This window comes from Antedon bifida, chromosome 1, assembly GCF_963402885.1.
Source record: "Antedon bifida chromosome 1, ecAntBifi1.1, whole genome shotgun sequence".
NCBI classification, from domain to species: domain Eukaryota; kingdom Metazoa; phylum Echinodermata; class Crinoidea; order Comatulida; family Antedonidae; genus Antedon; species Antedon bifida.
This window is the reverse complement of record NC_136226.1, coordinates 25923963-25950993: the sequence shown is the minus strand read 5'-3', so window position 1 is coordinate 25950993 and position 27031 is coordinate 25923963. Positions and strand designations below refer to the sequence as shown.

Here is a 27031-nt window from a genome sequence, read left to right as displayed (position 1 = left end):
TAACTATATTCCATCTAATACATTGTAGATATTTACATGCAATATTATTTACATAATACATTTCTTATTTTGTGTAAAAGCAGTTGGAAATGTTATTAAGAGGTCTATAAAGCTCTGTCTACACTATCAAACTTTATGTGACAAAAAAAATGTGATGTGCCAAATATTGTATTCCCAAATATGGTAGTGATATGACATTATCATGTCCATATATGGGCACATCACATTTTGTTGTCACATAAAGTCTGATAGTGTAGACAGAGCTTAAGACAATTATTTTTATTGTTTAGATAAACATTTTCAGCACACATTTCATTAAAGATTACTGAACAAGTTGAATGACATTCAAATCATATTGTAGGTCACAGCGGGGGTCAAACTACTAAACCCCTAAGTTCCAGTACAGAATGTTCTTAAGTATATATTGTACTGTAATAGCAGTTTCCTGATTATATGTTATTTTCTCTTTTATCATAAAATATGTATATACAAAGCCATGACATTCTATATAAATAAAATTTGATATAAAATTTGCAGTACACCATGTATGTAGTTCTGAAAAGAACTGTTTAGTCATCCTCAGGAATGAGAATGCAGAAAGTTCAGGAAACTCAGACTATAAGTGAAATTGGGTGGGACCAATGTGAAAGCTAAAAACAATTGACAGTGGAATGGATTGGAACTAGCTATAGAAGAGCATTGCTTCTCATGGACAGAGTTATATATATGTGGTATACCGCAAACTTTATATCAACATATATCGCCATGCAAACCTTCAAACAATATAAATAAAATTTCTCAATATATAATATTATCAATTATAGTTTCTAAGAAAAGTAAGTAACAAAGAAAATAGATTACTCTATGCTTAAGACTGTTTGAATATTGCAATATACGATACGATTTAAGGTTGCCTCTTTAAACTATCATGTTTTAAACAGGTACTGAATATTGTTATTATCAATGTACTTTTGTTTGTGGGTGCCAAATGTAAATTCCAGCTCCTATTCCCACTATTAGTATCGTAATATTGTAACATTTGCTTATGATGTTGATATAAAGATATTATAATAATAAATTAACCCTTTAATAATAATTATATGACAATGACAAATTCATATGTAACAGAAAGAGATACACACACTATATCATCAGCTGGGTATATAAAATACATCAAATTTTATGTATGATCAAAGTCAAATTATCAACCCATAAAAGAACACTTTACAATGGTTTCATAAGTTTCAAAATAGAAGATTTGAGTATTGTAGTTTCTTGAGTGTGTGCTAAGGCAATATCTCTTGCAATGCTTTCATCCCATTGAAAGTGTAGCATAGCTGCTGGGGCCTGGAAGAGAAAATATTGATATAAATAATGCTTCTGTTGACCAACTATCCATGACAAAAGTAAATAATGGTAAAGGTAAAGGTAAAGTCGAAACCTTAGCTAATGCTAACGGCCGTGGTGCCCATCTCCATTTCCTTAGCGTTTGGGCCAGACTCCACTAAGTGTGTTTGTTTGTGGGGGGTACGCCACTCCTCCCGCACAAACGAGTCTGATTTACCTTCCCAGTACTTTTTACATACCGGTACCCATTTCTATCACCTGGGTGGGGAGGAACAATGTGGATAAAGAATCTTGCTCAAGGACTCAACACTGCAGTGACCGGGCCAATGCTCTAACCACTGCGCCACAGTGCTCCACCGTAATGGTAATCTTATATTAACGCCTACTACAATGTTTCTAAGCGCTTTACACCCAAAAAAAGATCCATAAAATATCCTAAGATAACCAAAAAAAGAAGAAAAGTAGAGCCATTTACACCGCTCCGTTCTCCATCACTTTGAAGCTCCCATATGAGAGCTCGCCGGAACAGTATTCACAGGATTAATAATAGTGTAATTAAAACTGATTAGAATCATTACCAAAGGACTAGGTATATTTTGTGATTATCATTGCCTCTAATTGGTAGAATGTTTCTATCTTTATGCTTCATCTTCATTAGACATGGGCCATGTGTGTCTCAAGACCTTGTGTAGTTTAGTACATTTTTCAAATAGTCTTGTATCATTTTAGTCCATATTTTGTTTTTATTGGAAGAATAAATAGTTAATTTAATAGTTAAATAAATTAGTGTCTGGGCCATAGCTAAGCCAGTGAGGCAGTGAGGTGGTCACCTCGTCTGAAATATTCACCACCCATCCACTGGTGGTACAGCTCGTATTAATCATTATATTTGAAACATCTTTGTCTACAGCATGAACTTAAGCTCTGTCTACACTATAAACTAGTTTGACAAAAAAGGTGTGATGTGTCCAAATATGGTAGTGATATTCCTAAATATGATAGTGATATGACATACAGTTTGAAAGTGTAGACAGAGCTTAAGACCAAACTTAACACTCACAAGTTGTAACTCAGCAAGCATTGAAGTTTCTTCAGTGAGTTTTTGCCTTGTTTGAGTGACTAGGTAAAATGGCTGCCAATCGTTTACAAGACATTCTCTTACAAATTCTGTCAACGATGATAATTTATCTCGGGCATAGAAAGTACCTGAAACAAGATGTAACAAATTCATATATTATCTGTTGTAATATCTGCTCTTATTTGGTTTATTTACACTTTATATACACACTTTACAATAGTAACAGCAAGGATAACAAAATATCGTATCGTATTGTACAGTATGATAGCTCCTTAGAAATCGTGAATATTTCTGTAGGCCACATGTTCGAATTACCAAAATAGTAAATTAGTAGATTTGCCACAAGGCGTGACATGTGACGATCTGTGTCGAGGCATAGCCTAGCAACATATTAGTTTGCAAATAGTAGGAAACTCGGCTGTCAATGAAATAAACTTATATATTCATTAAAATATAATTATCAAATTAATAATTTATATCTTGGCTATAATGCCAAGAGCAGTTCACAAGATTCAATATTACCATCTTTTGATATAAATATTAAGCTAATTATAAATCGTCGCTTCATTGCATAGGTCTAATGTTAATCATTGTGTTATAGCTGGATTATAAAAATGTTTATTTCATTCAGTCTGATGAGAACCTAGGGATTGGTATAAAAAGAATGAATGTATATGAGTTGAATGGAGAGAATGAAACCGAGTCGAATATTCTCCCCATTGAATAAATACAAAACAATGTTTATACACCCCAACTGTTATAAAATAAACTTTTATTCAATTAATATAATAAACAACTAGAGGGTACTCTGAGAGTACAAACCTCCGCCTACTGTAAAATTCCCCTACATAAAATGCCCCCTGAATATTTTTTTTTAAATTGTTTTTATTAGTTCTAAGTGTAAATATGCTAACTGCACACTACAAAGTTGTGGATGACAGTGTGATGTAATGGTTATGTATCCAGCCTCTCACAGTTGAGATCGCTGGTTCAAGTCCCACTGAGGTTTTTTTTTTTTAATTATTATTTTATTTCTTTTTTTTTTTTTTTTTGTGGACCTTGATCTTTGACCCTGACCCTTCAAAATTTAACCACAATTATATGATGTGTCATTGATCATTGTGGCTAAGTTTGGTGAGAATCGGATAAAAACTGTGGTCTCTAGGCACACACACACACACAAACATACAGGGGTGAAAACATAACCTCCTTGGCGGAGGTAATAATAAACCTTTCATCTTGAATCAAATTTCGAAGGCTAGGCTTTGTAAAAAGAGATGCAGGTTTTGGCCGTGGAATGGAGCAGTTATAGATGGCACACATTGCGCTTTATCAGCCTACTGCAGTCAAACAACATTTTCAAAACAGTAAGCTGAGCGTGTCTGTCGTCACTGTCCCTATTTTGCAGTTCAAAGGTTAGAAATATATTACTATGTTTTATTACCTTGTAAAATGATTCCATCTGGGAATCTGATTCGGATGAGGACGTACCGGTATCGTCTTAGTTGTTTCTTTAAGTCGGCTTCACGCATAGCTTTAGTTCTTAACATTGAGTTCTTTTCCACTTCTTCAGCTCTATAAACACAAACATTGAAGTCTTCATACTAATAACTATTATATAACACCTAACTAATTTCCTGTCATTTGATTGGATGATTGTGGGTCACATGGCGTGCAATAGTACGCACTATTGAACATTATTTTAAAAAGTGCAATACCATTTCTAACGAATCTACTCAATAGACAGCGGTATGAACAATAAACATTAATTATTGTATGTTTTGTCTATTTTATAGTAATGTATTTATCTATCAATGCATATTTTAAAAGTTTTCTAACCATGCATCTGATTTTAAAATTGTTTGGAAATTGGCCTCTGATGACAATTTATAGGAATAAACAGTAGTAAATAAATAACAAATTTAACAAATGGACATGAAATTTTTAAAAATAAATACAAATTTTATTCTCAGTGTTTAGTCTGAATTTCGATTTTAGGTGGTAAAGATTATATTCCATTTGTTGAAAGCCACATTTTCTGTACAGTTCTTTGGGACATGCATATTAAGCTAGTAGCCAATTAACTGCCCATTCTAAACAATAGACAATTTTCTGTCAAAGCCACAGATTGACCACATTTTGAACTGTTCATTAATTTTTTTTTATTCATAAAAAAGAAATCAATAATATAATCTGTTTATAATCCACTGCCTTTACTTTTGTAGTGTCCTGGTAGATTAAAAATGATCTTAATCAACCCCACCCACACTCTGTTGAAAATGTCTACATCTTTTACATGCATTGCGTTTTACCTTAATTGTTGTTCTCGTTCAACTTCTTGTGAAGTTACATTGTAGAAATCAGATGGCAAGTTGAAACGTAAAACACTATTATTTGGATGAAAGACCTGTATGTCACGATCTAAGGTTGGTTTTAATGGTTGTGTGTTGGCAAGAACATCAAAGTATGCTTTTAGTTGGTCTGGGTTTTGTTTTTTATCTTCATTGAGTACAAGGTAATATTCTTCTTGTTCTGAAAAAAAAAATTGTTTAATTGTATAAATATAATTAATTTTAGAGGTATTTCATTACTTATGTTTGCGTCTCAAAATCGTTGTTGCTGTCAGGAAGAAAAGAAGACGTCAATAAAAATGTACTCTTGATTTATATGGATAATGAACAATCAGTAAATAGACAAAATAAATAATACTAAATAAACAAACAGTAATAATAATTTGTTTGTATTTATTTATACTGGGTGACCTCCCCAGTCAAAAACTGGTGCACATGTGCTAGATGTGTACACTGGACCTATGGTTTATAGTCCTTATCCGAGAAGACTTGCTCTTCCACCAGAACCATGGTGCAAGTGAGCCTCGAACCCTTGACGTTATTATTATGGCTATGTATTTACTGTTCCACTGTCTTAACCGCTCGGCCACTCACTCGCTCAAAAAATACAATGTTAATATTTATGTGAACAACCAATTTTAAATTTTACCATCTTGTTTTATCAATGATCTTTCGAATCCTATGGCTTGTAGAAATTCCTCAGCGCCCTCTATTGATCCTACTCGTTCCTGGAAGGCTTTGTTACCAAGACGTATTTTACTATACTTCTCCTCATCAGGATGAGCACACACATTATTAATATATCTAAGAATACCAACAATTAAAATTGATAGAATATGGGTATTATTATATTTTATAAAACACCTCAGTAGATTCTTGTCATTTGATTGGAAGATTGTGAGGAACATGATAGTAAATAAATGTTCTATTGCACTCTTAATTATGTCAGGAGTGCAATGTTGTTTTATGCTAGTACTGCAATTTTGCCACACATGCGACAGAGGATAATCATGTTCGATCAACCTGTATATGCACTGTCTATATGTATACAAAATTGGAGCACAATCTGGTAAAAGTAGGTGTGTTATAGAAAACAAATTATGAATGTTCGTGTCCAATGGAACAAATAATTTCATTTGGTGAATGATGAAAATTTGTTCCATTTTCATTTACCCTCATAAACATTCATTATTTGTGTAATGTTTATAAGATGCATGGAAAGAGGCTAAAGCTGTGTTTGGTGTTGGTTTCTTGAAAGAATATTTTATTAGGTTATATGCATTATTATGCATATAACCTTATTACGATTGAAGTCTTACTTTTCTATTGTGTTTACACAAACTTGTACTTTCTCTTTGTCTTTGTTTATTGTCTTCACCATAAAAGCAGATGCCTTGATAGGATCTACAGCTAAATGCTAAGAATAAATTATAAAATATTAAATTTCCTGTAGATAACAAACAAAAGTTACAAGCTTGCGAAAAAGTCATCCAAACCGAGATTCAAACCTGGCATGCGGACATCTTACCATTAGAACACTGGGGTTTTCATGGTATGATTCAGGTACAGTACTGACTTTTTACCACCCTTGGCATGGTACGGTACAACAGTAGTTCCTCTGTGAGATCAAATTGATATGCCCTCATCTTATAGTATTCACAAGGCAGGATCTCCAAACAGATACTTTTTTATATACATACATTAACAGGTATAGAGAAATCTTAAATTAATTAATTTACAGTAAAGATTTAAGGAAATCTGTGAAAATGAAAAAAAATATACAGTGGATAACCTACCATCAGAATACATTCACGTATGTGTTCGTCTAACAGACTTTTTGTTACCCGTTCAGTGCTAAGTGCACAGGTAAAGAACACACCACTGACAGAGACAGGAGAATCACTATCACAGAAGCCCTCAGGATCCTACAATGCAAAATATTAATAAAGAAACTATTATTTGTATTCAAAAAAACATATTTACCATATTAGATAACAGTAATTATATGATGATTATTATTATTATCCAAATCTCTGGGTTTCAAATAGATGTACGTCAAGATTTGATGTTGGAGATGATTGAAGTAGTTTGATCAAAATGTCTGTTTTGTTCCCATACACAGTTTGAAACAATGTTTAAATAATTGTACAATTTCGTATAAGATATCACTGCAATTTAAACATTGGTTTTTGAGTTACAAACATTGATTTTTTAGTTACTAACATTTGAAGTCTGACTCTTTGTTGCTTTGGCATTTTCAGGCATGTTCACTATTCTTTCAGCTTGCTCTTTTTCTATTTGTCGTTGAGCTGAAATAAAAGAAGTGACTGTTTAAAATTCATCACTGTATATTATTTTTATGTTTTAATGCTCTGGTGCACTGTGAAAGCAGTTCTTTTCAAATAGAGCACTGCTAGTAGTAAATAATAATAATAATTTAAAAAATATATAATATATAGTCTTGACATATGGTGGCAACAATAGCACTTGTTACCCTCTCTTTGGATAGCTTTCTTTTTCCGTGAATCTGTCTTTGGTTGCTCAAATCTAGCCATTGCAGCCATGCCAGCCATCTGAGCTCCTTCACTAGACACTTGCCTGGTTGCACTTTGAGGTCTGCTACTGCTAGAGCTGGCAGCTGTGGGACTGTGAAAACAAGGGGTAAAACAGTTATTTTTCATATTATATATAGGCCTAGGCCTAATTAAAAAAAGTTTGCTTTTCTAGTAGTACATACAGTACATAGATAGTGGGCTATCAATTAATTTAATAAACACATTTTTAGTCTTGATCAAGACTAAAAATGTGTTTATTATTAATTCATTGAATATATTGATAGGCCTATAGCCTACTCTATTTGTTTGTGTGTGCATTGGATTGCATTGTTAGCCTAGGGCCTATATACATAAATAACCTGCCATACAGTAGCAATTCATTTTCGCTAGTGCTCTACTCCGTCTGGCTAGCCTTCTTTGGCCCTACTACACTAGCCAGCCTAGCTAGTTAGGTAGCCTACATAGGCCTAGGCTAGCCTCAGAGTCTTTATCTAGGCTAGCCTGGCTAGGGTAGGCATAACCTAACGCAGGAATGACAATTGTACAAAGATACCTACGATGTAGGCCTCTCATCTGTAAGCTTATGACCATCACCAGCTTTTTTAAACTTGTGGTCAAGCTTTTTTTGTTCAAAAAACTGCCCGATTTTCTTCATTTTGCCTTTTAAAACAGAAATAAAGGGGCCTAAAACCTTGATGAATGCAGAGTGTGAAATAAATCATAAATAATGAGCAGCGCCCTCATTTTACAATTATCTCCATAAACTTTATTTGAACAACGCTTTTCAGCGGACACACATTCTTAATTTAACATTACCAATTACCATATATTATTATTATTATATATATATATATATACTATATTTACTAGAAACAATTGCAAAAATAAATTACACCAAAATAATAAATTAAACCCAATAAAAACGATTAGTAAGTACAGTAAATTAATAATTAAACAGCCAACCCTGGAGAATTCATCATAATATTACATGACAATTTTGGAAAATGTATTAGTATTAATTGCATCATAGATAAAAGTTTATGTTTGGAGGTTAAACAGACGAAAAACAAATTCGAAATTATCGAGTTAGCGTGTATTGATAGATTTTTAACTAATTTAGTTGGTTATCAATGATGTGACCTTATGATTCCAAAAAGCATAAGCCATACTTGTTGTAAATTTTCGGATAAAATTCTCGGACATTGGGCAACAAAAAAAGGTAATTTACGGTTAATTTATTATAAATATGTTTGCCTTGACAGGTTTTAAAAGGATTCCTTAACACAAAGGTTTCCACACTTGAATGCTGCGATCTTTGTTTTCAACAATATATGTTACGCTTGAAGAAATACGGTTAAGAGATATGAATTATTAAAATCATCCGTATACCTCCATTCTACTAGTTTCAGTTCAGGACAATGACTATTAACCTTGCTGAACCTTACAGTTTTTCAAAGCCTATGTTTACTTCGTTTTGGTAGTACCGGATTCTGGAATTTAACGTAGGCCTTAATAGTTAATAACAAAAACAACCTAGGCCAACAATGTGCTTATCATTGAAGGTTTTAACTAACTGTATGTTCTTGTGTGTTGGAGATCTCTGGGCAATTATATGGAAGAGGATATCAAACGTCTTTGACTTCTTTTCTTGTTTGGTGAGTATACATACCATTCATACTAGATCACATGACTAAAGAAATTAAAAGTGTCGGAACATAACGGTATGTAGGAACCGTCAATGAATTTTCCATATTCTTTATTATGCATTTGTTGCCTTTGAATAGGAGAATTTAAGAAGATGCGCACTATATAAATCCGAAAAACATAGGCTTAATATGTTGGTAGGCCGCTAACTTTTATTTAGTGTCGGATTTTAATTTCAGAAAGACAGTGCATCTTAAATAGCATCTGATGTGTTTTCTTTACAGGTCCCAGATATTGAATAGCAATGTAGTTAATGTATAATCGGTGCATGAAGACTATCTATAAACCTCGAACTGAGAAGAGGCATGAAGACATTATGATCGGAGGATGCTACAGCACTGGATATGATGGAAGGAATACCATGCGAGAACCCCATGCTAAAACTATTTGCCGTGTTTGATATAATAATGCCATATTATAAAATTTAGAACTATTTATTTAATGTATTTAATGGGCATTCTGAATAGCTTGACTCAATGAATGTGTATACGTTGCATTGGCTATGGTTGACATTTAAGCATCATCATCATCTCTCATGAAGGATTACAATCACATCAGTGGCGGACTCAAAACATACATACGCATCATACCAACTGACGAAAATATAACACTTAACTATATTATCCAAAAGGCAAATTACAGACAAAACGACACTTCTGTAGTTATCAGTTGCTTGATCTTGAGATACAAATGAAATAGAAGCAAACAGCTAAATCAAATGTTGCAGTCTCTTTCGGGTAACGATATATCATTGCCAAGTAGAATTAACTTTTGCCTTTAAAGTTGATGAAATTGAATTGTTAATGAAAAGATTCCTCATCCGCCCCATCTCTCCATATTAGCCCCACCCTAGGAAAAATCAGCCGTCTCCTTAAGTAAAGTATGTAGGTCATAATGTATAATATGTTTTAGGAGTTTTGTCAAAAATTATAAATGATTAATTAATATTTATATAAAAAAATTAAGCCTAATATTGTGACACAGATAAATAAACAGTGATTCATAAATACATTGTCTTAACGTATCTCTCTGAAGATTATTCAAGTACATTATCGGCATGTTTCTCCTCCGTGTGAAAGGTGACTAGGACCTATCGACTCAAATTGATTGTTATTATACGGTACTAAATAATGATTTCTCATCATTATTTTTCATATATCAATGTATACAGAAACACATTTACAGGCACAGAACGTATTCTATAAACCAGTTATCGATGGGTGTTTCTGTTTTCACTTCATCATAAGTCGAACACACATAGTGTGCTACATCTTCACAACCAGTGTAGGCTAGAACATTTAGCATCACAGCAGTTAGTTACCCAAATCCACCATCATGACCGACAGTAGCTGGTACTAATTTACCGAACAATCAGATAGTAACATGTACAGTAATTAGCGAAAACAAATACTAAATATAAATAATTCACGATTATTCGAAACTATATTTTATGTATAAGACATTTATTTATCATAATCCATATACATACTTTAATAATCCAATATAACATTTAATCTATATAATTAACTTAATCTTACACAATTAAATATATTGTATATCCATTAAATAATGACGAACGATCTATCTGTTCAATTGTGATGTTTGTACGAGATACAGACGTCATACAACTATACAATCGTTACCACTGTTGTCCTGTAATGGCGTAATTACACTTGTAATTAAAACTAACAATGTTTTTAAATAATAGTATATATTAACATAATTAGTATTTAGTCCAATTGCGCTTATTTCTTTTTCCATGGGTTTTTTTTTATTTATCATTTAATAATTCCTGAATCTAAAACATAGACCTTATTTGCATCAACTTCATAATCTATACAAAGCCTGACCTCATGAAATATGTTTTGCGGTATATCAACTATGCAGTCTTAATAGAAGAACTGTTTGTAGTTCTAACAAGTTTTTTTTTCAGAACTAGGCGCGGCCTACGTACGTGGTGTACCGTAAACAATATTGATTTTCACTATTCACACAATAGTCTCAATTCCAAAAATCAACACACCCCATGTGTTTTTACAGAATTTGGTTCACTTCATGATACAATCATTTTGTGCAAACTTCTTTAAAAACAAATTCCTTACATGGCAAAAAACTAAAATTGTTTGAGCTGCTGAGAGGTTGATGTTGTTGAATTTAATTATAATATAATTATATATTTTGTAATTGTTCACAATGAATGATATATCAAACATTCGTAAGTGCGTGACAAGCTTGTTCTACATGGAGGAGTTATTAGAATACTATAACAGACTTCTTTGTAGTTATTTATAAAGGGTACCACCAAATTTGATATTTCTATTGTTATAATATCACTTTCATGGTTGCTTGTTATAAAATCAATTGTGACAACTACATTGCAAATAAAATGTGTGACGTTTTCTGACAATTCACAATATGCTTAGAGCATGGAGGAATTATCTAAATATTTCCTTCATGTATAGACTATAGTGTTCGTTTCCCTGCTGCCTGTGTAAGGCTCTGTCTACACTATCAAACTAGTTTGACAAAAAAAGTGTGACATGTCCTAATGTGGTAGGGATATTCCCAAATATGGTAGTGATATGACATCATCATGTCCATATATGAACACATCACATTTTTTTGTCACAGTTTGATAGCGTAGACAGAGCTTAACTGGCGAGTTATGTACTTGTCTTTGGATGCATGTTGAAATAAAATTAATTAGGTGAGGTGAGTCCCGTGTTCATTCTGAACGTAGGGGAATGAGCTGTTAGGAGCTCATTGTACTAAGCCTCGGCATTATGTGGTAGGGTGGCCAGTTCCTTTCCACGCAGCCTTTTTCTCCCTAGCATTTTCAACCAGGTACTCATTTACAGCTGAGTGAACTGGGAGTTGAACCCGGGTCTCTCTGTATGACAGTCAAGTGTCCTAACCACTCGGCTACCCAACTTTAATTAAAATACAACATATAATGTGAATAAATACATTTACAAAGATTAATTACATTATTATTATTTTGGGAGACTATTCAAATTTTACACAATGTAGTGAAGAATCACTACCATCACAATTAGGGCATTTTAACAAACAATTAGTTTAGCTTCAGCTAGACCAAATTAAATTCCCATTGATCTCTTTATTCTTTTGTATCATATCTATACAAAAAAAAATCTTTGTCTTATAATTAAATATAAGTACTGCATTACCATATTTTTGTTATAAACTTTGACTAAAGGTTACCCAATAGATAATAGAAAATTGTGTTAGACATTTGGAGTGTTATTAAGGCATAAGCCAGTTATACCATGGAGTAACTTCATAGTCATACAGAGCTTTCACACCAACATACAGTACCCAGGTATGTTTGCCTTTGAGTATGAACTTAGGTTCTCCCAAATTCTTATATTTTGGTCTTTATAAAAGTTAATAGAAATCTTCCATTGGTCTTTTTTTTTTGGAAACACATTATATCACTATATATTGACATTTAAAAACACAAGTTAAATCTAAAATAATATTATTTTAACAACTGATGTTAACAGTAGTGACACCATAACATCTACGTTCTAAATTTACAATATACAAATTAAAATGTATGATAAATATTATTACTACCTCACATAAAAAAACAGATTATTGTTTTGAACATAAATTCTTCCAATTAATGTATTTTAACTTATCTATTATTAATTTATTAACAATCAATGAGTTGGCTGTGAGCACCATTAGGTGTTATAACATGTACCACGGAGAAATAAGCCAAAGCTCTGTCTACACTAAGTGTGTTGTGCCTAAAAATAGTATAGTAATAATATGACATCATCATGTCCATATATTATTATTATATTTTTTGTCACATCAAATTTGACAGTGTAGACAGAGCTTTATAAGAAATAAACATATTTCTCCATTCATATACAAACAGAGTTTTCCTAATAAACTGTTTCCAACCATAAATAAGTTCACCATTATCACAATACTAATATTCTTGCATTTCAACATGCTGATGTGTGCCTTTTGTAAATCTTTCTAGATCTCACATAATTTACCAGATTTTATTACAAAATTGGTAGATTAGACTAATGTGGTCAATATCCTGTAGATGTGGGAATACTAACAACACTGTGTTGATGTATTATTATCTCAATAACCGGACTTTCTAAAAATGGAAAACTTTCCCAAATCTTGTAAGGTCTTCAATGCTATTTAAAATTTATTCTGAAAACCAAACATTCTGGGAAACAAGAACATTTGGGAAAGTCTAAGGGCGTCCAGATTGAAGAATTTTAATCTTACAATATTTCTTTCCGAAAATCATTAAAATTAATTCCAGATTTGTAAAGTTTGAATGAAATATTCTGCTTAAAGTTCACAGACTTCGGTTTTCCAGTGCATTCTTCATAGGCGTGTAATGTATACCTGAACATATGCCGATAATCTTTCTAAAAGCTGAAACATTAACAATAATTTACTCCTCAGAAAGCCTACCAGTAAATTAATTAAAGTAATTTCTGGCCTGGCAATAAGTGCAATCATTTAACCAATCAATGTTTTACTGTAAGATTAACAATCTTCATTTAGAATATTGATTGTTATACCAGCTAGCTAGCTACTAGCTACACACATCTAAATTGCACTTCATAGATACATGTAGGGTGCTCAGTATAACAAGATACAGTATTAGACACGGTGAACCTTCAGGTGTTTAACCACATTGTTGAAAGAAAACTGAAACAAAAAAACAATATATTATTTAAGCTACATTACTTCAAATTAGTTGTTCAATTATCATCGTGTTAGTTGGTGTATAAGTACCCACTGCTTCCTTGGAGGCAGAAGGTCTTGGGTTCAAGTCCCACCTAAGAATTGCAAATTTTCATCAAACTTTATAGCAAAATTTGACCATTAGTAGCCATTATAGTTAACACTCAGGAGGGAATAAAGCTCTGTCTACACTATCAAACTTTATAATGACAATAAAATGTGATGTGCTCACCCTTTTTTGTCAAACTAGTTTGACACAAGTTTCTCTATAGAAAATCTCATAAATTATTATTTCTTATTATCGCATATTATTTTATTTAAATATTGTTTAAATATTTTTATTGTTACATAAATGAAAATGAGCCAAACAATACAATTTATGACATTTTTTTTACCAAACACCTGGAATATATTTTTTTATTTGTAAATACCTTTTATAATGCAATGAGTGCTAAAGGTGATGTTAAAATATAGTTGTCATAGTGTTAATTGTAAAAATGCTAGTAATTGGAAAAAAAACTCTACATGTGGTGTTAATTCAAACAGTGCTTATAACAAATAAAACACAAATTTGCATAATATGAAAGGTGTTGTTATAATATTGAAAAGAAATCTGCATGATATTAACTGTTAATTTACCTGCAATGTTCCTCCTCACTTGAAGGAAGGTAGATTTGGAAGCTGGATGTTAGGTGTAGGAATGTTGGGCAGATTAATACTTTTGACAGCAGCAGCTGCTCTGGCTGGGGCAGCAGATAGACCAGCCTACAGTAAGATTACAATAATAGTATTAAATGGGTTTGCTAATACTATATCAATGAGTTTTGAAAATGACACAACTTTATGACCACTATTGATAATTTGACAGTTAAAACAAAAACCAGGTAATACCTGCATACCTTTTAAACAAAAATTCTTAATCTTTCAAAATTGGCAAAACAGTTTTGACCACATGTACATTTTATTTATTCAATATGTTCTTCTATGGGGTGTGTTTATTCGGGGGAGGCGTTTATCAAATCGGGGGAGGCGTTTATCAAATCGGGGGAGGCGTTTATCAAATCGGGGTGGTAAGATACTTTATTTTAAGTCAAAAAGTGAGAGCATGTGCCCCTAGAGCTGCACCCCATGGATCATTCTTGGTTGATTATTTGATTAATACTAGTCTACAAAGGGCAGATGTCTATAATTATTACTATAGTAATGAAGGGCTAGTGTTGCCCCAAAGCTCTGCTAACTTTTCTGGCTGTTTTACTTATCGTTTTGATTTAGCTTTTCGCTTTTTTTGTATCTCCATTGAGATCCAGCCACTGATACCCACAGCATTGTCATTTTTTCAGTAATTTGCCTTTGGATTTAATTATTACTATAGTGCTACATAGTGTAATTAAAGCACCCTCCACCAGCTTGTTACATGCCTGTATGTGTACAGGTAGGTGTGGCCTTACCTCTTGTTTTTCCAATTTACTTTGTTCATCAATCCTAGTCAATATCTCTGTCATGTTTGTTTCTAGTACCATGCCACCCATCACAAGCTCCGACAATATATAGTGTACCTATTTATAATATAGGATGTGTTAAAAGATGTATCGCCCTCCAAAACATACAAATATTGTAGTATCAAACTGAATAGGTCATTTTGTAGTGTCCATAAAGTTATTCACTTTTGCCAAAAAATGAAAGTGATTTTGTTTAATATTCTTTCACAAGTATCTATCATTAATCTTTCTATTATTTGTTGTGATAAAACTGTATTTCACAGTATTACATTTTACAACCTGTTTAAAAGATCAAGGAACTTTTAGAGAAGTGGTTTAAAATTACAAGGAATATAAACAGGTCAATTTTAATGGATTCCTACAAAGTATTTCAATGCAAAAAAAGTAGTAAAGTAGTACAACTCTATGGTTAAACAGCTTGATCTTTATATTAGTTAACAATGCCTTTTGTGTAGAAATATGGCACCTGAACAGACCTTTTTATTTTGAAGGTCAGGTGTTAATTCAACTATTAAACAGGTAGTTATTACTCCTGTGTAAAGATATTTAGTACAGTAGAGGAGTATACAACTACTTTGTATAAATGGTAGAACTTTAAATGTTAATATATTTATATAGCTTCTTGTTCCATAAACAATGTTGTCTCAATGCGCTTAGTGGAGGGAGGGAAAAAAATAAGTAAACCAAGAAAAAGCCAAACAAACTAAACACTAATATCAATAAATAATATTGCACGAAAATGTTATGCATATAACTTACAAAAGAGTGTACTAGTTCACACACAGCCACTGTCACAAACTCATCATAGTACTATACACTGGGCCCTCTATGAGAACAGTCTTTGACTGAAGGGGCTACCCAGTATAAAGAATAAATAATACAGCGGTAGGTACCAGCATGGTTGGTTAAAACTGACCATTTATTATTTTTTAACACACACATACTAGCTTTTTTTGTAAAATAAAAAAAGTACAATGGTTCATTTTTTGTAATGAAATTACAGATTTACATTAAAAACAGTTTATCCATGAATTAATTTGAACTATTTATCAATTTCTATTGTTGACACTACTGCACCCTTTTTTTAATTAGTCGTTTCACATCGAATGAAAGTATCTAGTGTGCTATTATGAGGGATACAGTATTTCAAGATAGAGGGCAGCAGATTGTTCAATCTAATTTATATCCTTCATTAAATCAAAAACTGCATTGCTTATGAAATTACAAATTCTACTAAACTAATAACACTGATCAAAACCAAAGAAATTAGTATGTCATTTCATGCTGTATTGAAAAATTCAGACCTACCTTGTCAACATGGAATATTAGGTCTAATTCACAAACATTCTCAAAACATTTATCTAATGTTTCAACAAAAACCTGAAACAATAAAATAATTTTATAACTTTTCATGTGACTTTGTAAAGCATAGAGATATAATAGTGAAAAATAATATCACTATAATATCTCTATGGTAAAAGCTAAGCTTTTCATTTAACAGGATGTTAGACAATAGGTCTTTTTTTGTTTAAACTTTGACCTTTGGTTTGTGTTATATAATTAGTTGCTTTTTAGAATTTCTTCATTGTACCCACGATGGAGTCGAAACATTGTTCTTTTTTAAGCATTATTTTCCTATTATTTAAACTTTTCATTGGATTGCAAAATCTAGCTTACTTGCCAACACTAATACAGTTCAATAATGCGTTCAAAACTGGAATGGAAAGTTTAAATGTTGGTTCAGGATTACATTTAAGGGAAACCTAACAAGTACCCTACCTGTATAAGATCTAAAATTCCAAGCTCACTTTCTGAGGAATCAACACAGAAAACAAAGTATAATGTAGCATAATGTCTGTACACAATTTTGTAATCTGAGCCTCCAATTAATCTAAAAATAAAACAAAAATGAATATAAGATGTTTTCATTAAAAAAATAATTTACCTTACCTTGGTAGATAAAGACATGTTTAAATTACATTTAAGGACGCAATCAGAGGAGTCGGAAGTACACCTTAAAGTAGCAGTTTGTAAGCCCTGGGTAGTGCCTGTGAAGACACTCTATTAAGTTACTTCAACCTTTCTACAGACAATGTGCTACTTCTGTATACACAAGGAATTTAATGATACATGCTAGCGAACTAGCACTGGCTTAAGCACCTTCACTTCTTCTGCCTCTCGCTTATGGAATGACCTAACCGCCTCTATTAGATCATGTTCGTTTAAATCTGCCTTGAAAACTCATCTTTTTCTTTCAGATTGAGCTCTCTCATACACTGCGCCTTTGATCACTTACTGCTGGAATTGGCGCGTTACAAATTCGTACTATTATTATTAGACGCAATTAATAATTCAAAGCAGCCTTGCAAGTAAATGTACCTTGTATTAAGCATCGTGTAGAATAGATGCTCACTAAAAGTAATGCAAACATATATAATGTTCAGTCTATGTAACTTTACCTCTCAGATGTAAGGCCGTCTGAACATCTATTCTATTGTTAGCATATTTTTCATAATAAAACAGTATACTATCTAAAATATATATTTATTAAATAATGACAAAAAAAAAGCTAGAGCACACAAAATAATAATAATTTAATGTTTTACTCACGATCCAGCCTCTAAGAAATTACAGACATTGTCATCTCGCTTTGAAACAAGGTGAAATGTCTCACGGATAAACTGTTGCTGCATATCTTCATTCTAAAAAATATTTAAACAAATACAAAGAACATGTAGGGCCCTATTTAACTATTTATTTGGCCTAACTAGTTAGGCTATGCCTACTAGAAGTACTGTATTTTGTAGGCCTTGTTGCTATTCTAGGATGGTATTTATAAAATGCTGGTGGTACCCATCCATTTCATTAAACAATTACACCATTAATACATAATATATTTATTCTCAGTTAGGCCTAGTATGCTGTAGTAGGTCTTTTTTTAAACGTAAGATACAAGCAGGCCTAGGCTATGGTCTACTTTTTTCCACTAGCCTGTCTACTACTGCCGGCTGTGCGGTCGCTGATGTCTGGCCCGGCCCTCCTCTCTGTCTGATAGGCCTAGGATTAATGATGATAAATACCCGCTTAGATCAATATAAATATCATTTTTTAAACAATGTACATAATAATACTTACAAAATACGTGTAGAATTTTGAAAGCCGTGGTTTCCCATGGTTATTAAATACTAATATTGCCTTTATCATATTTTTTGATAAAATTTCTGCTTTTTCTTGACCGAAATAACGCCCTCTTTAGAAAAATCGATTTATGATTAGATGATGCGCGCCCTCTATTTTATTCATACACTTTCGGCTTCTTATACTACAACTCTCTGTAGTACACACCCAAGAACAGACAGAACGAGAAGAAGCTTGTTTGCACGCTAAACTTATTTAAAAGTTGTATATAACGGCTTTTTTTAATTGTTTCAACCTCAAACACGTTTTAAAAAAAAGTGACACAAAATACATATTGATTGACTCAATTAAGGTACGCCGACCAAATAAATTTATATTTGTATATTAAACGTCATATATTATTTAAATCAAATAACAGTTTTTTCAGGTGGTAACAATAAAATACATAACATTATATTACATTATTAATAATATATACTAACTATTAATTCAGAATCAGAATTTAATAATTATTTTGTGTTTTAATTTGATTGGTCAATTATGCATCACGTGTCATTTTAGAATTACTACTATCTAACGAAAAAGTGATATCTAATGGTGATATTTAACGCGCGCTCTAATAATACATGTTCAGCTTCTGTAAACATTTTGAGAATTTTTGACTTGACTGATCGCGTTCGGAAATCAACTTGTCTTGGCCTACTCCTCGTCTAATGTTGGAAGGCACTCATGCCTAATTGTTATGGCCTAGCTTCCTATATTGAACGTTATTAGATGTGTTATATAAAACAAATAATGAATGTTTTGTTTTCGTTGAATGGAGAGAATATTTAATTCGATGAAAAATTGACTGCTCTATTTTCAATTTGGCTCCGCCTCGTTAAATTATTAGATCAGTCAATTTTTCAACTCATGAAATATTCTCGTCACCCAACTCATAAATAGAGTAAACATTCATTATTTAAAAAATGCAACTTTTAATTTTCCCTAATGTACAGTGGTGGTATGCTTAAAACAACAGAATGTGTGCAATAAGTAATACTAACTTCTATAATGCGGGCAACATGGTTCCCATAGAAAAAACGCATTGACCTATCCAAAAAGAGGGAATTCATTCATGCCATGTTTCGGTCTTTATAGCTATATAAGGCGGCGTAAGTAAAAGACTATTTTTAAAAACCCTATAAAACATCTAAGTAAAGTATTGTACATAGAGATCTAAGTTCTTTGATAGAGATCCTTTTATAAAACTTTGTTCACCTATAGAGGGAGCTAAAAAGCGGCGATCGATAGAAAATGTGACGTCATTACAGTACGTGTCCTTTCGACGACCACGACACGATTTCTTATTTTTCCCATTCATAAAATCGACATGCGCGTTTTATAATCCAACAAAACGCAACTGCTGGTGGTGGTCTCCGGTGTGTCCAAAAACGACAGAAGCCTAATAGAAGAGGCCTAGGCCTAGCTCCTTGCTTAGCAATTACAAATTAATTTTTATTAAAGTCAACTTATTAACAGAAGTTTCAAAATGAATTCTCCAGTATCCTACTGTACGATAGATACATTAGGAGAAACTTTGACTGAAATATTTTCATCGGAGAGAGTAAATATCGAAGAAGTTCAAACAGTTATGGAAAATTACAAGAGCAGTGGTGCACTCGATTGGAAAAAATATGCACACTTTGACCCACACAGGTAGGTCCATATGAACATCTTGTAAGTTAGTTGCTTTAAGATTCTAGCCCTTTTTATAAGATTCTAGCCCTTTTTATAAGATTCTAGGCCTTTTTATAACTAAATAAATTATAATTGCTCAATTACTTTAAATTAAATCATTTTTCATCATCGTAATATTGTCTTGTTTCATGGCACAAACTATTTTTAAATTAAATACTACAGTAGGCCTAGGTGGGCCTACTGTAGGTTGGATGGGACAATTGAAGGAAATTTTTAATATGCCATTTAGTTTAGTTTTCTTTTAATTTTTATCTTTTTAATTTAGGTATACAAGAAACTTGGCAAATGAAGGAAATGGAAGGTTTAATCTCATTGTTTTGTGCTGGGGTGAAGGAATGGGCAGGTATGATTTTTAATGTTATTAATAATAAACATTAAAAAACTATATAAATTGAATTCATATTTATTGTCTAGTTCAGCGATCGTTCAAAGTATGTGTTGTTAAAGCAATATAAATAATATTTGGTAGAATTATTAGGCCTTGAAATGAGTGAATAGTACTGAGACCCGGTAATCTGGAAATCACATCTTCCAACAAATTAATAAGCATAAATTATATACAGACTTACTTTAACTCCACAGATAGATAACAATTATTCTAAGTGCTATAATTCCCTTGAAATTTATACTATGTTTATTTGAATAAATGCCTGGGGTGTTTATTGTTCAGTAGGAGGGAGGCGTTTATTCAAAATGATGTTCTATTGGGGCATTTTCGAGGGAGGTTTTTATTTGAATAAATACGGTTATATAGTACAACTAATTAAAAACTATACAATGAAAATATTGTTTGACCAGATGATGCAAACTGTAAATATGTTATACCATCATATTTGTCAAGTACAACAGTAATAATGTCACATGTAATGTAAATATATCATTCTGTCGTAATAAACATATTGCTCCTTCGTATCTTGTTTCTCTAAATTAATACCTGCAAATTTATCCAATAAACATGTTTAGCTCAACATTAGCAATCAAAACATTTTATATGGCTAGGAGAGGTATTAAATAATTAATTGTAAAACGATGAAATCTAAACAAATTATACAAAATAAATTGAATACAACTTAAGTCAACATAGTATTGTATGTTATGTTATTGTCATCAATGTCATATTCAAACAGGACAATATTAAAGCTGGTAAGCGAAAATTGATTGTCTACTCATGGAGGTATAACTGTAGCAGTTTGTTGTCTGCGCAAAATCTACATTGTGTATGATTGGCCCAATTGAGGAAAAACATTATAAATAAAAATTTTTAAATCATGATTTCTCTAACTTTTTGAACTACTGTAGCATCCTTTCATCGGTGAAGTTGACAAAGAAATCCATATACTGTACTGAAGTCAGTATATATACAGACAACTCTCCCAGTAGCGAACTCTCTGAAAACCAGAAACTCTCCCAAAAAACAATATTTTGTTTGAGGTTCAAAAGGTCCCAAATTCATGTTTACCATTAAAAGTCATTCCAAATACCAGACTTTCCGAAACACCAGGCATTTGGCCAGCCCAAAGGTGTCTGGTACTTGAGAGAATTGACTGTTGGCCAATGGGAATTGTATTATTATACAGTGCTGGTATTTCTAAAGAGCCTCTACCAGTTAATGTTTACAGTTTAAATGACCAACATACCTGGATAAAAATACAATAGCCTGTGCTATGATATAAAATAATACTTTTATTATACCCACACATTACACTTATTTGACTGAATATATTAGAAATCAATTTGGTGAACAATTGCACTTCACAAAATCACTCATTCACATTACACAGTAATGGCCCATGTGGTTAATTTTTGTATTGTATACCAATTTATGGCCTATTATATAAAGTTTAGTTGATTATGTTTAAAATATATGTACAGTAAAAAGGTCTATGATGAGTCTTGTCATTTTAATTTCTTCATATTCTTGTAAAGAATATAATGTAATAAATTGAAACTGTACCGTACGTGGGAAAAACATTTTGTTATTTGAATGAATAGAATACTGTCTGTATTATTAGTTAGAAGCTTTTTTGGCTGCAATGCAACTCAACGACGTAGGCACAACGCAAAGTTTCACAAGCAGTTTGGATGACCTATCATGGTATGATTTGTCAAATTATTTGCGTTGTGTCTACGTCCTTGCATTGCGTCCTAGTGGCAACCAAGCTAAACCACAACAGTGTGTATAGCATTCTAGGTATTCAAAAAATTTGTGCTCGAGTTACTGTAAAAGTGGCAAGTAAAAATTGTACAATTTTAAATTATTTACCATTTCAGTTACAATATTTCTACGCTTAGTTCTATTTTGTTCTTTCCTTTTACCAATGATTTTAATAATACCGTTTTCACACCTGCAAAAGTTGTAGCCAGGTTTACATTGTCTGAAGACAATTTTTGGTTCCTAGATGTCCTGAGTTGTTACTACAGTACATTAAACTGACCAATCATAGTCATCAAATAACGTGCAACTTACTGCTTTCCCCCGGTTCGGTGAATGAATTTGCTTATGGTTATCCTTGTCGAACAAAACAAAACGTGTAATGTTATAAATCGGGTGATCAAACCTGGTTACAAGTTGTACCAATTTATGCAGATGTGAAAAGGGTATCTACAAATATATTTATAGTATCACTATTATACAGTATAGTGTAGACAATCAGGCCTTGTCTTTTCAAAATTATAGGTGTGCTACAAATTGCACTCCTCAATACATTCAGGGATGCTGTAGGTGTGCTGTTTGTATGTTGTTGTGTAGAAGTTTAAGCGTGTTGTAAATCGCACTCCTCAAGGGCAGTTTAGGAGTGTGTTAGGTGAGTGATCGCACTCACTCGCCTTAAAAGACAAGGCCTGGACAATAGAATGTTGTTGGTTACAGATTTAAGTACTGTAAATGTATTGTAAAAAACCAGTGTACTCTGCGTTGTTGTTAAGTGAAATTAGCAACACAGTTTGTACACTAGTTTACTTACAATATAAATCAGAATATACTGTAGTATTGTAATGTACTGTACTGTAGGTCTATAAAAATATGTTGGCTAGTAAGAATCTTATCTGCCTAGTGGTCTATTGAGAATAAATAAAGAAAACTAGTTAAGAAAGAAATACAAGTGAAAAAGATATAAGATTAAGAATAGTGTGTTAGCAGGGTTGTCTATCGTAGTGCCATAATAACATGATTAAGTTTTTAAAGTTCTTTTTATCATTTTTTTCATTAGTACTATTCATAGTCATTCAGATTCCCATTGCTTCATGAAGGTTTTGGATGGGAGCTTGAGAGAAACATTGTACCAATGGCCATCAGAGTCTGAGAAGACAAAAATGAATGTTATTGGAACAACTGACTATACATTAGACCAGGTTGCGTATATCAATGGTAAGTTTGGGTTTGTTAGTTAAGGTAGTTGTAAGTATTGTGCCGATGATACAAGTACAACCCACTAATGAATGTACAGTAGTAACACACATTTACTGATCAGATTAGATTCTTAGGTTCATTTATGTAGGTTAACTTTATAATTTATGTTGTGGGAAGTAATGTACAGTCAACAACTCTCCCTATACTGGACATACTGTACACAAGCTGGCCTAATATCATGTCTGATTTTATTCCAAATGTGTTTAAAAAAAAGATTTGAGACCTAATAGATGTCAAATGTATGTCTGGTTTGGGAGAGTTTGCAGTTTTCAGATAGTATTGTGTGATATTATTAAGAGAGGTGACAGGAACAGTAGTATTTATAAGAAAACCAAGAAAGAGAAAATAGTTTTAAACCATATCGTGATGAACTAATGGTTATGGCACTGTATGTACACTAACTTATTCATCAGTGATTTAGTTAAAGATGATACTTGTCCATTAAAAAGATTATTTTTACATAGTAATTTTCTAAATGAAAGAAGTATACTGTATAGTAGGTTTATAGTATACTGTGACGAATTAGTACAGATTGATGATTTGTAAAACTACAATTATTTGTATATATTGTAGTTTGTAAGCATACTACATCATCCTGTTTTAGTCTATGCCACAGAAGGACAGTTGTAACTGGTTGTATTCTATAAACATTCCTGTGGACTTATTTAGGTATTAAATAAACACTAAAATAAATCCACATGAATTGTTGTATATGATACAGTAAACTTTCCTTAAACCGGACTCTCTGAAATATAAAAAAACACTCCCAATTAATTCTTTAAACTAGTTTTTGACATTAAATACGTCAGAAAACCAAGCATCGTGAGTATGCTCAAAAGCGTTGTTAATATAGATCTTGCCACCATTTTTGCTTTTTGTCGCCTGCAGTACGTTTTTTTGGTTGCGTACTGTCAAGGAGAGTTGGCTGTACTATAACATTCTACAATATTAAAACGTTTTATTTTCTGTCTTGTTATTGAACAATTAGGGAAATGACGTCAACTGAAGAACAGATTAAATGTAATTGATAGGATATCGATAAAGGATTTTGCCATGGGTTATACTGTCCCTATAGCAGAGTGCCAAATGGTGTTCGATATCCATAAGGTACCTACTTCGATTCTACCTTTCGTAGCCTACAGTATGTAGGTATGCTAAGAAGTTGAAATGGGTCAATTAACTCAATCTACGTCATGCATGTGTATTTTTTTTTGTTCAGTTGAATGGTTACTGACCATTCCTTGGTTTCTAATAAGGTCTTTAAGTTTTAGGTGTGTACAAATCAAACAAAAAATATTGGTTGTATAGTACAGTACCTGTTTGTACTGTAGATTAAAAACTGTATACCATGGATAAAATTTGAATAGAGTTTATCAATATGAGTAAAACTGTATAGAGGGTCATTAAAGTTATTGATGACTGTGTTATGGAAGTATGTGAAAAGGTGTTGATAAATGCAGAGAAAGATTGATTACTCACCATCTGTGAGGCACAATATTGAAATGTTAACATTAAAGGTGATAGAATATTTTTCAAAAGAAGTCCTTCCGCCAAGCCTATAGAAAAGGTTGAACAATAGCTGGAGCCCAGGGAGGGGTTTGCGCCTCTGGCCAAAAAAAAAAGGACCTCCCTGTAAATCCTAGCTACAGGCATGATACTGTAGCACTGCAAAAACAAACATACGACTTTTGATGTAATAGTTTTATATATTGTTCTTTCTTCATGTACTGAGTGTAAAGGATCCTTTTTTTAATTGATATTCTGTTTAATAACAGATAATAAACTTCATTTCATCCTTTGCAGGAACTTTACATGGTCGTAGTTCTAGATACAATGATGATATTGAACTATGACCAAATTTTCTGCGACAGTTGAAGTAATGATTTGTTATCAATTATTTTTGTTTATCAATCAGTAGTAAACATGTTGTGTCAGCGTAAATATAGTGTAGTATGAAATGAACAAAGTCTGTGACCTACTGTACAGAACAAGGATATATAATCCTAAACTACACTACTGTACAGGTAGGGCCGTTATTTCCTAAGGTTGTGGTGACATAACATTCCTCCAGTAAACAAAATTTTGAATTTCCCACCCGTCGACAAACATACAGTACTCACTAATCAAACAATTCTTCATCTATACTTGAACAATTCCCCAAAAATATTTACCATAGAAGGAGGATTGTTTTGACAATTATTCAATGATAAATTGATGCATGGTAATTATACCCGGACTACGTTGACAGGAAAAACTAAAACCTTTTTTTATTGAATGGGTTTTCACAGACTATACTGTCTGCATACATCTCATAGGCTCTCTTGTCCCAGATATGCTTTGGGGTTTGCGCATGCCCAGTCCGAGTTTACAAATTTCCATTTTTTCAACCGTATTAAACTATAAAGCTTTGCTTGATTCAGTTTCCTAATGCTTTCATCATCTTGAATACAACTACCTAAATGCGCGGCACGAAATACTGTAAATGTTATTTGTAACTAATGTACAGTACTGTATTTTGAGTTAGAGTGGCTGTAAGAGGTGTTGACCCACAATATTCTGATAAAATTTGTAGTGGACCATCCTTAAAAGAATTATTATACATCATTTAATCTGCTTGAAATGATGTGAAAACATTGATATTGATCTAATATCTCACTGAGAGTGATATCAATTCACACTTTGCTTAAGTTAACAGTCCCATGACATTTACACCTTCTTTATCAATATTGAGTGAAGAATTCAATTTACTACTGTAAATGTATTAATCAATTCATAAAAGCTCCACATGAGACAGAACGATTTTGCTGGAACAATCATGTAATGATTTAACACTGATTTGACACTGATTTGATGATGATATCAGGCACATTACAAAGTTTAATAGATACATTTAAAAAAAAATTATTTTAGAACCATATAAATTGATTATATTCATTTTTGTACGTTTTAGCTTTTTTGTAGGGGGTGGCACGCCTGATCGGCAACAGAAGCTTTGGCCTCTATTGTCACTCCTTGCAATCAAGCTATTTGTTGTCTGTATGTCGTTGTCTTTGAGGAAATGAATAAAATAAAAAAAATGTGTAATTACTGTACTAATCTTCATAAGTGGTTAAAAGCACTCTTCAAGATTCTTAAATTTCTGATGTAAAATGTTCCAAAAATAATCTATACCAAAATGCATTTTCTTTTGTAGTGTAATTAATTGATGGTCTTTGCATACATTGGTCTACTACTATACGTAGACCTTGAAAACATGGTCTTGTTCAAAAGCTGCAAGCTTCCTGTTATGCAGTGAGAATTACTTACAATCTTAGATTTGATGACTTTACTGTATCTTATTGTACATAAAGTATATCTTGAACCTGTCATATTATTGGATATGATGCGTAATTCATATTTGGCATTGCCATATTAGGACATATTCAGTACAGAGACTGCCTTCTTCATGACCATGCCAAATTAAA

At 32.4% G+C, this 27031-nt stretch overlaps 3 protein-coding genes and 1 long non-coding RNA gene across 5 annotated transcripts in view; 2 read left to right on the top strand and 2 right to left on the bottom strand.

Annotated features, from left to right (window-relative positions):
• Positions 1 to 93: 93 nt before the first annotated feature.
• LOC144847687 (uncharacterized) lies at positions 94 to 11719 on the top strand. The gene is made up of 2 exons (XR_013613773.1): positions 94 to 151; positions 11593 to 11719. It is a non-coding gene; the product is annotated as an uncharacterized LOC144847687 (long non-coding RNA).
• On the bottom strand, positions 165 to 8037 carry LOC144847394 (UBX domain-containing protein 6-like). The gene is made up of 10 exons (XM_078703729.1): positions 7889 to 8037; positions 7271 to 7422; positions 7000 to 7085; positions 6573 to 6701; positions 6096 to 6193; positions 5426 to 5580; positions 4738 to 4957; positions 3870 to 4000; positions 2408 to 2553; positions 165 to 1347 (listed from the first exon to the last, which is right to left on the bottom strand). Exons 1-10 carry the CDS (start codon positions 7984 to 7986, stop codon positions 1225 to 1227), a joined length of 1338 nt encoding a protein of 445 aa, XP_078559855.1. The 5' UTR covers positions 7987 to 8037; the 3' UTR covers positions 165 to 1224.
• A 416-nt stretch (positions 11720 to 12135) lies between the features above and the next one.
• On the bottom strand, positions 12136 to 18518 carry LOC144847563 (AP-3 complex subunit sigma-1-like). Its single transcript, XM_078703990.1, has 7 exons — positions 18416 to 18518; positions 17891 to 17982; positions 17060 to 17171; positions 16589 to 16660; positions 15230 to 15337; positions 14421 to 14546; positions 12136 to 13745 (listed from the first exon to the last, which is right to left on the bottom strand). Exons 1-6 carry the CDS (start codon positions 18482 to 18484, stop codon positions 14436 to 14438), a joined length of 564 nt encoding a protein of 187 aa, XP_078560116.1. The 5' UTR covers positions 18485 to 18518; the 3' UTR covers positions 12136 to 13745; positions 14421 to 14435.
• A 1284-nt stretch (positions 18519 to 19802) lies between these two features.
• Positions 19803 to 27031, top strand: part of LOC144847552 (cysteine dioxygenase type 1-like) — a 106371-nt gene continuing 99142 nt past the window's right edge. For both annotated transcript variants that reach the window (XR_013613755.1, XM_078703974.1), the window contains exons 1-3: positions 19803 to 20116; positions 20424 to 20501; positions 23368 to 23525. Coding sequence is in view for 1 of the 2 variants with exons in the window: in XM_078703974.1 (XP_078560100.1) it covers positions 19950 to 20116; positions 20424 to 20501; positions 23368 to 23525 (403 nt within the window). In the remaining variant the exon portion in view is untranslated. The remainder of the gene's footprint in view (positions 20117 to 20423; positions 20502 to 23367; positions 23526 to 27031) is intronic.

Coding starts and splice junctions, on each gene's coding strand:
- LOC144847563 (XM_078703990.1), bottom strand. CDS start 18,484: ATGATAAAGGCAATATTAGTATTTAATAACCATGGGAAACCACGGCTT. Junction 17,983..18,415: donor CAAAATTCTACACGTATTTT/GTAAGTATTATT, acceptor AATATTTTTTAG/AATGAAGATATGCAGCAACA. Junction 15,338..16,588: donor TAATATTCCATGTTGACAAG/GTAGGTCTGAAT, acceptor TATTATAAATAG/GTACACTATATATTGTCGGA.
- LOC144847394 (XM_078703729.1), bottom strand. CDS start 7,986: ATGAAGAAAATCGGGCAGTTTTTTGAACAAAAAAAGCTTGACCACAAG. Junction 6,702..6,999: donor CAAAGAGTCAGACTTCAAAT/GTTAGTAACTAA, acceptor TTTGCATTGTAG/GATCCTGAGGGCTTCTGTGA. Junction 5,581..6,095: donor TGTGTAAACACAATAGAAAA/GTAAGACTTCAA, acceptor TGGTATTCTTAG/ATATATTAATAATGTGTGTG.